The sequence below is a fragment of the Argopecten irradians genome, chromosome 2, assembly GCF_041381155.1.
Source record: "Argopecten irradians isolate NY chromosome 2, Ai_NY, whole genome shotgun sequence".
Taxonomy (NCBI): Eukaryota; Metazoa; Mollusca; class Bivalvia; order Pectinida; family Pectinidae; genus Argopecten; species Argopecten irradians.
In genome coordinates, this window is record NC_091135.1 from 40,217,961 (window position 1) to 40,231,046 (window position 13,086).

Consider the following 13,086-nt stretch of genomic DNA (forward strand, 5'->3'; position numbering starts at 1 on the left):
TCTCCCACTAATTTGTGAGAAAGATCGCTGCCAACCCATATGCTATGACAGTATGACTGATTGCGTGTGCTAAACTTTTGAGCGTGAAGTTAAGCAAAATAATCATACAATTGACATGAATTTGTGCTGCTCAACCCTGTTTCAATATACAGTACATTTTGACAAAGTGTGACAAATGGAAGTAACTCTAAATAATAGACCTGAAATAATAGATTATATATTGAATAAATGATATTTCTTTTTCTTTGTGTTCAGTGCATTATGGGAGCATTCCATTGTGTGGATCCCGTTGAGCGTCAAACTAAGTTATCTCCCCTGTTGTTGTCACTTTCTACTTATGAAGTTTACTTTGGAATCGAGGAAACTGCAGAGGAAACTAAAGAAGTCAAAACTGAGGTATGAATAACAAGTATTTCATCTTTACCAGTAAAGTTCTGAAGCCTGTGTAATAGGATCATTTCATTCATTTGTCCTTCCATACATTGTGTCAAGTTTTCACAATGTATTCAGGTAATCTTACCTCAAATACTTACATAACATGTACATGTACTTTTTTAGTGATACTATTGTAAAGTCATAATCAAGTTGTAAAGTTATATGTTCTAGCAATTCTGAGTTCTGTTTTGAATTTAAAATGCTTAGTTCTATAATTATTACATTTACAACATTTTATTGATATCTTTTTGTGTATTTATATTAATCAAGGAGAAGGAAAAGACTGTTCCTGTTCTAAAGAACATAAATTACCATGGGTCAGTGCTGATGCAGAACCTTCTGCGCTTTGGTAATCCTAAAGTGGTTGTTAGTGGGATTCTTGAACTCACTGCTGCTGAGCTACGGACATTAGCATGTGATCCATGTGGGAGCCACGTTATTGATGTCTTCTGTCAGAGCCCGTCAATGGGGGAGAAGAGCCGTGACTTACTCTTCAAACGGATGAAGGTTGGTCTTGTTCAATAATACAAAGGATGTATTAGTATAAACAGGATATTGAGGTAGCAAGATTTTAAACAAGAGGCCCATGGGCCTTAACGGTCATCTGACTCATGGCACAAAACAACAAATTCACAGTATAAAGTAGTGGTTAACAATTGATATAAACAATACAAGGAACTCCTTAGTTGAATGTGTAAGTTTCTGAAATAGGTAAATGTCATTTGTTGAACATCATCCATATATGGTTGTAACCCATTCAAGGATTAATATAAGGAGTCAGATTTTAAAGCCAAATTTCAGCAAAGCTCCCATTTTGGACCTCCGCCGTACTATCCCCATGGGTCTTAGCTCGGTCCTTTATAAAATATGATTGTCCTCACCTAAAGTTCCCCCTTCTGAATCAATTAAAACCCATACAGACCAATTTTCATTGAGATATCGGAGACTGAACCCGAACACAGGAAGTGGGCCAGCGGCCATCTTGAAATACCAAAATATTTACGAAAATGTTTTTATGTTGTTCAGCATTAATTATAACCCCTATAGACCAATTTTCATTGAGATCAGAGACTGAAACCTTAAAACAGGAAGTGCACCAGCGGCCATCTTGGAGTACCAAAATCATTACGAAAATGTTTGAATGTTGTTCGGCATCATTTAAAACCCCTACAGACCAATTTTCATTGAGATCGGAGACCAAAACCTGAAAACAGGAAGTGGGCCTGCAGCTAAAATTAAGAAAATTTGCCCTTTTGGGGCCCACCCCTCAGCCCCTAGGGGTCGGACCAGGCTCATTTATATCAAATATGATTGTCCATCCCCATTGATGTTTCACACCAAATATGGATGAAATCCATCCAAGGATGAAGGAGGAGTAGGATTTTAAAGCTAAAATTAAGAAAATTTGTCTTTTGGGGCCCCACCCCTCAGCCCCTAGGGGTCGGACCAGGCTCATTTATATAAAATATGATTGTCCTTTCCCAATGATGTTTCACACCAAATATGGATGAAATCCATCTAAGGATGAAGGAGGAGTAGGATTTTAAAGCTAAAATTAAGAAAATTCCCCATTTCGGGCCCCACCCCTCAGCCCGTAGGGGTCGGACCAGGCACATTTATGTAAAATAAGATTGTCCTTCCCCAATGATATTTTACACCAAATATAGATGAAATCCATCCAAGGATGAAAGAGGAGTAGGATTTTAAAGCTTAAATTAAGAAAATTTGCCTTTTGGGGCCCCACCCCTCAGCCCCTTGGGGTCGGACCAGGCTCATTTATATAAAATATGATTGTCCTTCCCCAATGATGTTTCACACCAAACATGGATGTAATCTGTCCAAGGATGAAGGAGGAGTAGGATTTAAAAGCTTAAATTAAGAAAATTTGCCCTTTTGGGGCCCCACCCCTCAGCCCCTAGGGGTCGGACCAGGCTCATTTATATAAAATATGATTGTCCTTCCCCAATGATATTTCACACCAAATATAGATGAAATCCATTAAAGGATGAAGGAATAGGATTTTAAAACTAAAATTAAGAAAATTTGCCCTTTTTTGGGCCCCACCCCTCAGCCCCTAGGGGTCGGACCAGGCTCATTTATATAAAATATGATTGTCCTTCCCCAATGATATTTCATTTTCGTAAATATTTTGGTATTTCAAGATGGCCGCTGGCCCACTTCCTATGTTCGGGTTCAGTCTCCGATATATCAATGAAAATTGGTCTATATGGGTTTTAATTGATTCAGAAGGGGGAACTTTAGGTGAGGACAATCATATTTTATACAAGGACCGAGCTAAGACCCTTGGGGATAGTACGGCGGATGTCCAAAATGGAAGCTTTGCTGAAATTTGGCTTTAAAATCTGACTCCTCCTTATATTAATCCATGAATGGGTTACAACCATATATGGATGAACGGCTACCAAGTTTGTTCAACAAATGACATTTACCTATTTCAGAAACTTACATATTCAACTAAGGAGTTCCACGTATTGTTTATATTAATCTTTAACCAATACTTTATACTGTGACTTTGTTGTTTTGTGCAATGAGTCAGATGACCGTTAAGGCCCATGGGCCTCTTGTGTATAAATAGTCTTACGCACGACGCACGGCGCACGGCGCACGGCGCACGACGACGGACAAAACATGATTACAATAGGTCATCCTGACCTTCGGTCAGATGACCTAAAAAAAGTTCTAATTTTACTCAGATTGGCTTTTTGATAAAAAAAATAGCTGAAAATATAAAAAAAAATTACAGTGTACCCCTGATAAAAGTCAGATTTCAAATTGTTTGTTAAGTGTTAATTTTTTGCGCTGTACATCTGTAGTCTTATTATATGTATGTCAAATTTTAAATGAAGATATGCTCTTGCGTTGATATATATATTCTCAGGTTATATAATTACATGAAAGTGACATAAGTGAAAATTTCCGCACAGTGAATAATTCCAATGTTTCACTACAGATGACTTATGAATCAAGTTTTCCTACAACATTTTTATAGAAGAGATCATAATTTATCCTACTTTTTCAGGGTACATACATGGATGTGGCTTGTGATAAAAATGGCAGTAGAACCCTAGATAACATGTGGAAATGTGCGACCTTAACACAGAAGCTGATGGTTGCTGAGGAGTTAGGTCGAAATGAAGCGAAACTCCAAGGCGACAGATTTGGATTTTATGTTCACAAAAACTGTGGTATATTTCATTACAAACACCGACTTCAGGAGTGGAAGGAAGTCCAAGGACAAAGTCAAAAGAAACGTAAACTCTTCAGCGAAATCATCAATGATGGTAATAACTTTATTCAGACTGTTACTCAATTGACTATATCCTTGCTGACAAGTCTATAGAAACTTTCTGATAATCATACAATTATATGTATTGTGTTAGACATTCATAGCAATAAATTTAGAGAGAAAAAGTAGGATTTTGATATGTACATTGTTAAGGTTTTGGTGAAATAACCTGTAACATCTGACTTTGATTTCTGAATTGATATAGGATTAAAAGAGTGGTTTTTAGTATGGGCAATCATTTTAATGCAGAAAATACAGGATTTAGAACATTACAAGATGCCTATCGTCGGAAATGCACTTAGTGAAGCTTGAGGCTGCTTTAGGTGATGTTTTCTGTTCTCAAACAGTTCTGGTATCTTTTGTAGGACCTGCTGGTAAAAAGACTAAAGGAAAGGAAAAGGGATGGAAAGGGACTCCACAAGAGGGAAACTATCTCCAATTAGATATGGTAAGTTTATCTACACACACCATTCTTACATCACTAGTCCTGGAAGATGAAGGGGTCGCAATGGCCAAGTGGCTATGCCCCGACATATTACTGCAAGCCTAACATCTATGAGTCACAAGTTTGAATGCCATATGGGGTAGTTGCCGGGTACTGACAGCAGGTTGGTGGTTTTTCTCTGGGTACTCCAGCTTTCCTCCACCTCCTAAACCTGGCATGTTGTTAAATGACCATGACTGTTAAAACCAAATGGAAGGACGATTGTTAACTTAAATTGCTATCGGAATACAGTACATAAAGATACCAGAATGCCCCTGTAATATCATTGTTGTTCCTGTTGCAGGATGATGAGCCATCTGTCAGCGGAGGAAATCAGCAGTCCAAACAAACACATAAATACAAAGACAGTGACTATCAGATCAAGGACGAGGGCATGAAGAACCTACTGTCCAAGATGTCCGACACAAGTGGGGAGAAAACTTTCACAAAATACAAAAAGAAGAAAAATTCAAAATAATAAATATTTTAATGCCTGTTCATAAAAAATAAATTGTATAAACTGATGATTGGGAGTTGTTATTTTGTTCACTGTATATGGTTACTCACTAGAAAGTTTTTCTTTAAACACTTTTAAAAACTAGAGAATCAAATGAGACTCACTTCAGATACAGATCTGATTTTCCTGGACAGCAATAAGAATATTGTCATCTACTGTATAGTTACTTATATATTTGTGGGGAGAAATTTTTGTAATTTTCTCTTTGACGTATTCAACCCAATAAGCGCTCAGGGCGTTTGAAAAACTGCAAAAACGAAAAGGTGCTTAATAAGACAAAATTATTGCAAACCTATACTGTTTTGGGCTTGTCTGGGAAATTGAAATTGAGGCTTCAAAACCTTGTGTCATTGTGTGAAGTTGATGTGATGTATATATAATTCAATTTTGCTTATTACAAGCATTTTCATTGGCTTAAAAATTTACTTTATCAGCCCATCAATGAAAAAATGGAGTCGCCGTTTGTAACATCGCTTCTGATTGGCTGAGATGATGGCGTAATGATTTCATAGACAAAAGTGTCCCAAAATGAATTTTAAATTGAATCCATAAACCGCTTCGCAGTTTATTTAGAGTACACTCAGATTTTTGTGTTATATCTCAATAACGTAAAAAATCTATTCAAGTTACTCCTTAAACATTAATGAATTTCATGTAAATTCAGTGGATATTGGAGAAGTAGTAGGTGACAACAAAACCTGTTCAGATCTGAGTCATGTTTTAAATTCAGTTTTACTTGTTCTTTATTTACATATTATAGAGTTATCTGCCTTTATCAGTAGGTAATTATGTGTTTTCAAGTATGATATTTTTCAGAGGATTAGACCCCATTAGACTCTTCTAATTCGAAGACTAGACCAATTTTAGGGGTTAATGAGTTATGGATACCTACATGCAAGAGCAGATAACTCTAATATACAAAGACAGAATACATAATTTTGGATCAGTAAGAAGCAGTCAGATTGAGCTTTAAGTAAAGATCTTGTAGTATTTCCAGTGTCTGATCCTGTATTATATCCACTTGGTCTGGAGGGCAATAATCATCATTACTTGATCTGAAATTACAAGAAAGACACACTCTCTATTTTGGTCATCTTACAGGTACATATACAGACACAAAACAGAGCACAAGAAAAAGTGTTTTTGTCTTTATAAGAAAGTAACAACTGGCAGAAAACATCACAAATCCAATTCATATCACATTGACTGGAATGTTACACATATATGCCTAATTTGTCGAAAAGTTTTGCCTGTATACATATCACCTGACCTATGTCTTCTTTTTATTCCCACACTTGAACACACCATCAGTCAGTTGGTCTGTGTAGACAACAATTACATTGAAAAAGAAGGAGTGGATCTCAACTGTAAATAAGGCTGGTGAAATATTGACTTGCCCTTGTAATAGCTGTGTTAGACAAACACCTTAACCATTCACCACAACCCAGCAGCTAGAGTTTGAGGACAGTAGTGGTAGAATCATGTTGGATACCTGCAGTATAGACTTTTACCTGGCCATAGTGATGATCGTTGGTTTGTACATGTGACACAGAAGTTCCTGGACGGAGTCGATCAACAGAGTTATCTCCTCCTGGGTACTGACATGGTGTGGCAGTTCTGTATCGTCGCACGTACAACCCGCATCATGTAATAATCCAAAGTCCACACCGTCATCTCCAAAGGTCAGCTTCAGGTCATCAACCAGAGTCTGGATCAGCTCACACCTACACCGAAGTAATACAATTAGAATTAAAGCATACAGATAAACATCCTTTAAATATTGCAAAGCAAAGAACTTGATTCAGGAAATTAGATAAATAGATTAAAACTATCACCAATGGTGCATGATAAATTCAAAAGCTTTGCCTGTTAATGGACTATAAATCTTTAAAGGTCTTCTCTTGTGGGTTTTTTTTTGCAATCGTCATCAACTGCCAGAAGGAACTCCTTCACGATAATATTTCATGCTTCAGAGTGATTTAAAGTTTAACATCAGTCAATGAAAGGGAAAATGCACGTCTAGATGAGAGATTGGTAGGCCCTAATAAGGTATACATGTAGTCACCTTTCATGTTTTGGAATTCTCTCTGGGTTATCTCCCATGGACAGAAATACTTGTTTTAGTTGACACAGTTGGGCCTCTCTTTCTTCCACACACTTTGTGATTGCCTATATACAAAACAAATGTTTCTGTTAAATGAGACACCAAAAAATCCTTGATATTAAACTCAAATGTGAACCTGATGTCCAGTTATTGTATTGAAACTATTTTTCTGCTACAATTATAGTGACCTTGACATGTGTTTTGAAGAACCATATTTCCTATCAATTATTGTAAGTAGTTTAAGTAGAATTTTGTTGACATAACAATTCAGCAAACATAACGTAATAAACATACCTCATCTGTGTCGTCAGCAGGTTTGGTGTAAGTATAAAGCTCTTGTAGAAGCTGGAACTGTCTGGAGCTGTACAGCTCTTTAAATGGATTTTTAGTGGAGAAGAAATCTAAATCTATATCTAAAACTATATGACGATCTTTAAAATCTTCAAACAAGTTTTCTAACTTTGAAACAAAAATGGCAGATAAAGGTGACAAAGAATCCTGGCTTGAGTTACCATGACTACCATGCTGAGGTATGTCAAGTCTTTGCTTCTTTGTTGGACATTCAGTGTCCTGTGTTATTTGGCATTTATCCGACGTTGAATTTTCACCGTTCACACATTTTCTTTTCATATCTCCCTCACAAGCTTTTCCCTGACTTTGCACATTTGAATTTTTACGACAATCTTCTTCCGCTGTTAATGCCATCTTGTTGACTGGTTGGCACGTTTCTTCTTTGTTACTATGTTCACCATTATGCTGTTCTGTTGGATGTTTTTCTTGCCAGTTGGTCGGCTGGACAGTTATCACAGTTAAAGCAAGAGTTTTTCTGTTTAGAAGTTTTTCCACTGGTCTATATAATGTCTCGCTCACAAAGTAGCTTTCCTTACAGCTTGTCCTGAAAACAGAAAGAACACAACTCTTTTTAGCCTTGTCTCTTATTGATCAATCCTGAAAAAGTCAAATTTCTAATTATCTTTTCATTAGCAAAAAGTTCATTAGATCAATGTAATACAGGGGTTTCAAGATGTGGGTATGAAGAATGATTCACTGTTGTTTAGTCCCACCTTCCAGCGATTATGGCATAACAAAAATCATGTCACAATAACAGGAAGGTGAGACTACATTGTAAATGAGAGTACATTTTTGTAAATCTCACTTTACCCACAATGTTTTGTAATCTCATAACCCCTGTATTTAGAATTTACAGTTAGTTCTGTTTGGTTGGCTGCCATAACTGACCCTCTTTGGTTTTAAATGGGTCAGTGGCTGAATATCAATATAACTACATGTAATAATAATAGACAAAATCCTATTGATTGTTTACCTGAGGAATCCTGTAGAGTAACATTTGCCCACATCAAACTGAATTGTTTTGTCGGTGATCTGGTCACACCAGGGAGGTTTAAACCAGACAACATGACTGATGTGTCCAGCATATACCAATGGGAGTATCCAATTCTCTATACTCTGGCTCCTGTTACAAATAAATGTCATCAGTTAAAAAAGTGTTCACCATTATGCATTAGAAATCCTGCTAACACAAAAACTGGACAGAACATGAGTAACAATTAAAACATGCCCCCCACATCTCATCTACTTTCGGCCACCATTCATGCTGGATAATGGGGACATAAATATATCAAATACATTTTTGAAATCTTTTGAACATATATTTTGCAATGCACTTCATTTTATCTTTATTCTTTAATTTGATCATCTAACAACAAGCATATAATTATAGATTACATTAGTTACATATCACAAAGTTCAAAGAAAACTACAAATTCATAAAGCAGGCCAGATTTTGTATGTTAACTTCTATGTTTTAAGGGATACAACAGGAAGAAAGAGATTCAAAAGTTAGATAATCATTTTAATAGATTTATTGTATCAAATGATGGATTCTAAATTATTCAGGTGAGTAATTCATACCCTCTGAGCCACTGTTTGTACCCAATCATTTTTATATATTGTATCACATACTCATAAAGGATGTCCTTATTGAAGATGTCATCAGCCTTCAGCTCTGCGGGGATAAGTAGATCAGGGTGGGAGTCGAAATGTACAAAGATGATATCTGACATGGGTAGGTATTTCCCTCCTATAGCCCTGTGTATGAATGGCACAACCTAGAACAAGAGGCCCAGAGGGCCTGTATCGCTCACCTGGTTTGTAATACCAAGTAATATTCTGGATACAGGTTCATTGTTTATTTTCTGAAGAAATTTGAATATTTACCTCTAAATCCCCTTTTGGGCCCCACCATTCCTGCCCCCTGGGGGTCAGAGCCAAAATTTATACAAGCTCTGTTCCCCTTCCCCCAAGGATGTTTGTGGCCAAATTTGGTTATAATCCATGCAGAACTCTATGACTAGTAGCGATTTATAGGATTTACCTTTATTTCCCCTATTGGGCCCCGCCCCTCCTGCCCCCAGGGGGTCAGAGCCAAAATTTATACAAGTTCTGTTCCCCTTCTCCCAAGGATGTTTGTGGCCAAATTTGGTCACAATCCATGCAGAACTCTAGGACAAGTAGCGATTTATAGGATTTACCTTTATTTCCCATATTGGGCCCCGCCCCTCCTGCCCCTGGGGGGTCAGAGCCAAAATTTATACAAGTTCTGTTCCCCTTCCCCAAAGAATGTTTGTGGCTAAATTTGGTTACAATCCATGCAGAATTCTATGACTAGTAGCGATTTATAGGATTTACCTTTATTTCCCCTATTGGGCCCCGCCCCTCCTGCCCCCGGGGGGTCAGAGCCAAAATTTATACAAGTTCTGTTCCCCTTCTCCAAAGGATGTTTGTGGCCAAATTTGGTCACAATCCATGCAGAACTCTAGGACAAGTAGCGATTTATAGGATTTACCTTTATTTCCCATATTGGGCCCCGCCCCTCCTGCCCCCGGGGGGTCAGAGTCAAAATTTATACAGGTTCTGTTCCCCTTCCCCAAAGAATGTTTGTGGTCAAATTTGGTTACAATCCATGCAGAACTCTATGACTAGTAGTGATTTATAGGATTTACCTTTATTTCCCCTATTGGGCTCCGCCCCTCCTGCCCCCAGGGGCTCAGAGCCAAAATTTATACAAGTTCTGTTCACCTTCTCCTAAGGATGTTTGTGGCCAAATTTGGTCACAATCCATGCAGAACTCTAGGACAAGTAGTGATTTATAGGATTTACCTTTATTTCCCCTATTGGGCCCCACCCCTCCTGCCCCCAGGGGCTCAGAGCCAAAATTTATACAAGTTCTGTTTCCCTTCCCCAAGGATGCTTGTGGCCAAATTTGTTTACAATCCATGCAGAACTCTATGACTAGTAGCGATTTATAGGATTTACCTTTATTTCCCCTATTGGGCCCCGCCCCTCCTGCTCCCGGGGGATCAGAGCCAAATTTTATACAAGTTCTATTCCCCTTCCCCAAAGAATGTTTGTGGCCAAATTTGGTTACAATCCATGAAGAACTCTATGACTAGTAGCGATTTATAGGATTTACCTTTATTTCCTATATTGGGCCCCGCCCCTCCTGCCCCCAGGGGGTCAGAGCCAAAATTTATACAAGTTCTGTTCCCCTTCTCCTAAGGATGTTTGTGGCCAAATTTGGTCACAATCCATGCAGAACTCTAGGACAAGTAGCGATTTATAGGATTTACCTTTATTTCCCCTATTGGGCCCCGCCCCTCCTGCCCCCGGGGGCTCAGAGCCAAAATTTATACAAGTTCTGTTCCCCTTCCCCCAAGGATGCTTGTGGCCAAATTTGGTTACAATCCATGCAGAACTCTATGACTAGTAGCAATTTATAGGATTTACCTTTATTTCCCCTATTGGGCCCCGCCCCTCCTGCCCCCAGGGGGCTCAGAGCCAAAATTTATACAAGTTCTGTTCCCCTTCCCCCAAGGATGTTTGTGGCCAAATTTGGTCACAATCCATGCAGAACTCTATGACTAGTAGCGATTTAAAGGAAATGTTGACGGACAGACAGACGGACGGACGGACGGACGGACGACGGACGACGGACGCCGCGCCATGGCATAAGCTCACCGGCCCTTAGGGCCAGGTGAGCTAAATAAAAAAAGTCAAATCTTACAATGTTTTATATTGGCAAATACTTGATCTCAAGATTGGTTTGGTTAAATTAGTTTAATATCCTAATTACAGCCTGGGTCATTTAAAGTGAACAGTCGGGCAAGGATGGCTAAAGTCGGTAAAAATGGTGTGAATGTATCCAGTATAATTTCTTATGAAATGGAAAAATAAAATCTCTCGTCAAAATCTGTGTGCGTACGAAGAAATTAATTTAAAGTATGGGAATTCTAAAACGTCCTCCCGGCTCACTATGTCCGTGGTTACATTTCCACGCAGCCTCGCTTTCAATGCTTTCAACTTTTCTTTACTTTAATGGTCAGAACTGGGAAACTAAGCAGAACTTGACCGTCATATTAATATGTGAGATCTTTTGGAAGGCCAATGAACGCATTTAGACTGGTTTTCTTTGCCCGACTATTCACTTTAAGGATGTGTCTGGTTTAGATAGTGAAGGACTAAAGCCTGAGTACGTAGGGAAAGCCACTGACCAGCAGTCAGTACCCAGTAACTTCCCCATTTTTAATTTAACTCAGGATATCTACTGTAATGGATGAAAAGGAAAATTTTTTATCTTGATATATTTCAAAATATACAGAATTAGTAAATCAGTTTTAACATCTTGAACAAAATATTTATACTTGTACACTGATGAGTTATGGGCAAAATAGAACAAACTTATTTGTGAAAAAAAAAACAAATGCAATATACATGCAGTCAAACCTGTCTATAAAGACCACCCAATAGGCAAGAGAAAAGTGATCTCAACAGCCAAGTTGGTTTTTATGCACAGGTTTAATTGTGCATGTTAATTTAAAATGGCCATTTAGGACCTGATGAAACTTAAGAAAAGAGGTCTTAATAAAAAGGTGGTCTTTTTACAGAGGTGGTCACTAAGGCAGGTTTCACCATATGTATTAAAGAAGTTTTAATTTCTAAATTAACATACACTGAAGTTTAAATGATGAAGCAATTGCAGAATATTACTCCAGTAACTGGTCTCTCCTCTTAGTTATAACGAAGAGAAACTGATTTCAGACACTAGCCTTTTCAACATCTGTTTCTTTAAATGGAGGTCAAGGTCTTTCACCTGAACAAATAGCTTGGTTCATTTCCAGCTGCAGCATCCAGAATGTTTTGAATGTTATGCACGAATTCTCTTTAAATTGCTAGGCAAGCCTCTTTGTTATAATTACGTAACAGGGCGATAGTAGTGTGAAGCCAGCACGGCTTAAACCTGTGACCCCAGACTTACTGGTCCGCCACTCTACCAAATGAGCTAAAGGAAATTAAATTCCCCTAGCGCGAAGCTAGAAGGTGACCGTATGACTATGTACCATTAAAACCTGCTACACTGCTTCCCCCTTTCAAACGTGTTTGCCCCTGAACACACATCAACCCAAATTCTCTCTCCAAGGAAGACTCCAATACTTCCACTTGGAGTGGTGACTTTTTAACAGCACCAAATCTAACAGGCCAAGAGTAGTGTGCCGCCAACCGGGATCGAAACCACGACCCGGGACTTTAACTTGTCCACCGCTCTACCGACTGAGCTAAAGGGAATTTCTACTCGCGCAAATCTAGAAGGTGACCATATGACTATGTACAATTAAAACCTGCTACAACTATTATCACGAGGTTTAGGACCTAATAGGCCATTTGGAATGCAGGTCAGGGTCAATAATTCACTCTGAACAAGCTCTAAGTGCAGGTGAAACTATTGATGTTGTCTATTTATGATGAAATCCACACCGTAATTGTCCCCCCCCCCCCCCCCCCCCCCCCCCCCCCCCCCGCCCCCCCCCCCCCCCCCCCCCCCCCCCCCCCCCCCCCCCCCCCCCCCTCATTAGGCCCTACTTAGTACTTGACAACTGTTTACCTTAGTACAGTACATGTGAAATTGTACTTGAGCCTCTTGAAAGCACTAAAGTTTAGAGAGCAAATTCAATAGGGCTTTCACAAGCAGATACCAACTTTGACAACAATACCTTTTGTTTCAAGATCTCTCACCTCATTATGATCTTCCACTATGTATAGTGGTAAAGTTCCATATTTCTTTATCTTTGCCATGTTTTATATTTTTAGACAGCTGTGCTGTGTTGGTCCTTACTGGTAACGCCCGAGATGTCCCGGTTACAGCTACTTTCGTTTTGCCGGAC

General features: G+C 38.7%; 2 protein-coding genes across 7 annotated transcripts in view; one reads left to right on the forward strand and one right to left on the reverse strand.

Moving 5' to 3' along the window:
* LOC138315461 (nucleolar protein 9-like) overlaps positions 1–4,751 on the forward strand; it is a 20,661-nt gene extending 15,910 nt beyond the window's left edge. For both annotated transcript variants that reach the window (XM_069256505.1, XM_069256504.1), the window contains exons 7-11: positions 256–396; positions 706–942; positions 3,476–3,737; positions 4,108–4,190; positions 4,531–4,751. In XM_069256505.1, coding sequence (XP_069112606.1) covers positions 256–396; positions 706–942; positions 3,476–3,737; positions 4,108–4,190; positions 4,531–4,704 — 897 coding nt within the window. In that variant the 3' untranslated portion in view covers positions 4,705–4,751. The remainder of the gene's footprint in view (positions 1–255; positions 397–705; positions 943–3,475; positions 3,738–4,107; positions 4,191–4,530) is intronic.
* LOC138315463 (UPF0489 protein C5orf22 homolog) lies at positions 3,716–13,076 on the reverse strand. 5 transcript variants are annotated; one of them, XM_069256507.1, is made up of 7 exons: positions 12,938–13,076; positions 8,831–8,976; positions 8,172–8,321; positions 7,142–7,742; positions 6,809–6,912; positions 6,255–6,467; positions 3,716–5,798 (listed from the first exon to the last, which is right to left on the reverse strand). In XM_069256507.1, the coding sequence occupies exons 1-7, from the start codon at positions 12,995–12,997 to the stop codon at positions 5,687–5,689; spliced, it is 1,386 nt and encodes a 461-aa protein (XP_069112608.1). In that variant the 5' UTR covers positions 12,998–13,076; the 3' UTR covers positions 3,716–5,686. The 5 variants fall into 5 exon arrangements, with proteins under 5 accessions (XP_069112608.1, XP_069112610.1, XP_069112609.1 ...); XM_069256509.1 differs by having other exon boundaries at positions 8,831–8,999; positions 12,938–13,040; XM_069256508.1 differs by having other exon boundaries at positions 8,831–8,956; positions 12,938–13,039.
* Between the last annotated feature and the right edge of the window lie 10 nt (positions 13,077–13,086).

Coding starts and splice junctions, on each gene's coding strand:
- LOC138315463 (XM_069256507.1), bottom strand. CDS start 12,997: ATGGCAAAGATAAAGAAATATGGAACTTTACCACTATACATAGTGGAA. Junction 8,977..12,937: donor TAGTGGAAGATCATAATGAG/GTGAGAGATCTT, acceptor CTCTTGTTCTAG/GTTGTGCCATTCATACACAG. Junction 6,468..6,808: donor AGAATTCCAAAACATGAAAG/GTGACTACATGT, acceptor ACTTCGGTGTAG/GTGTGAGCTGATCCAGACTC.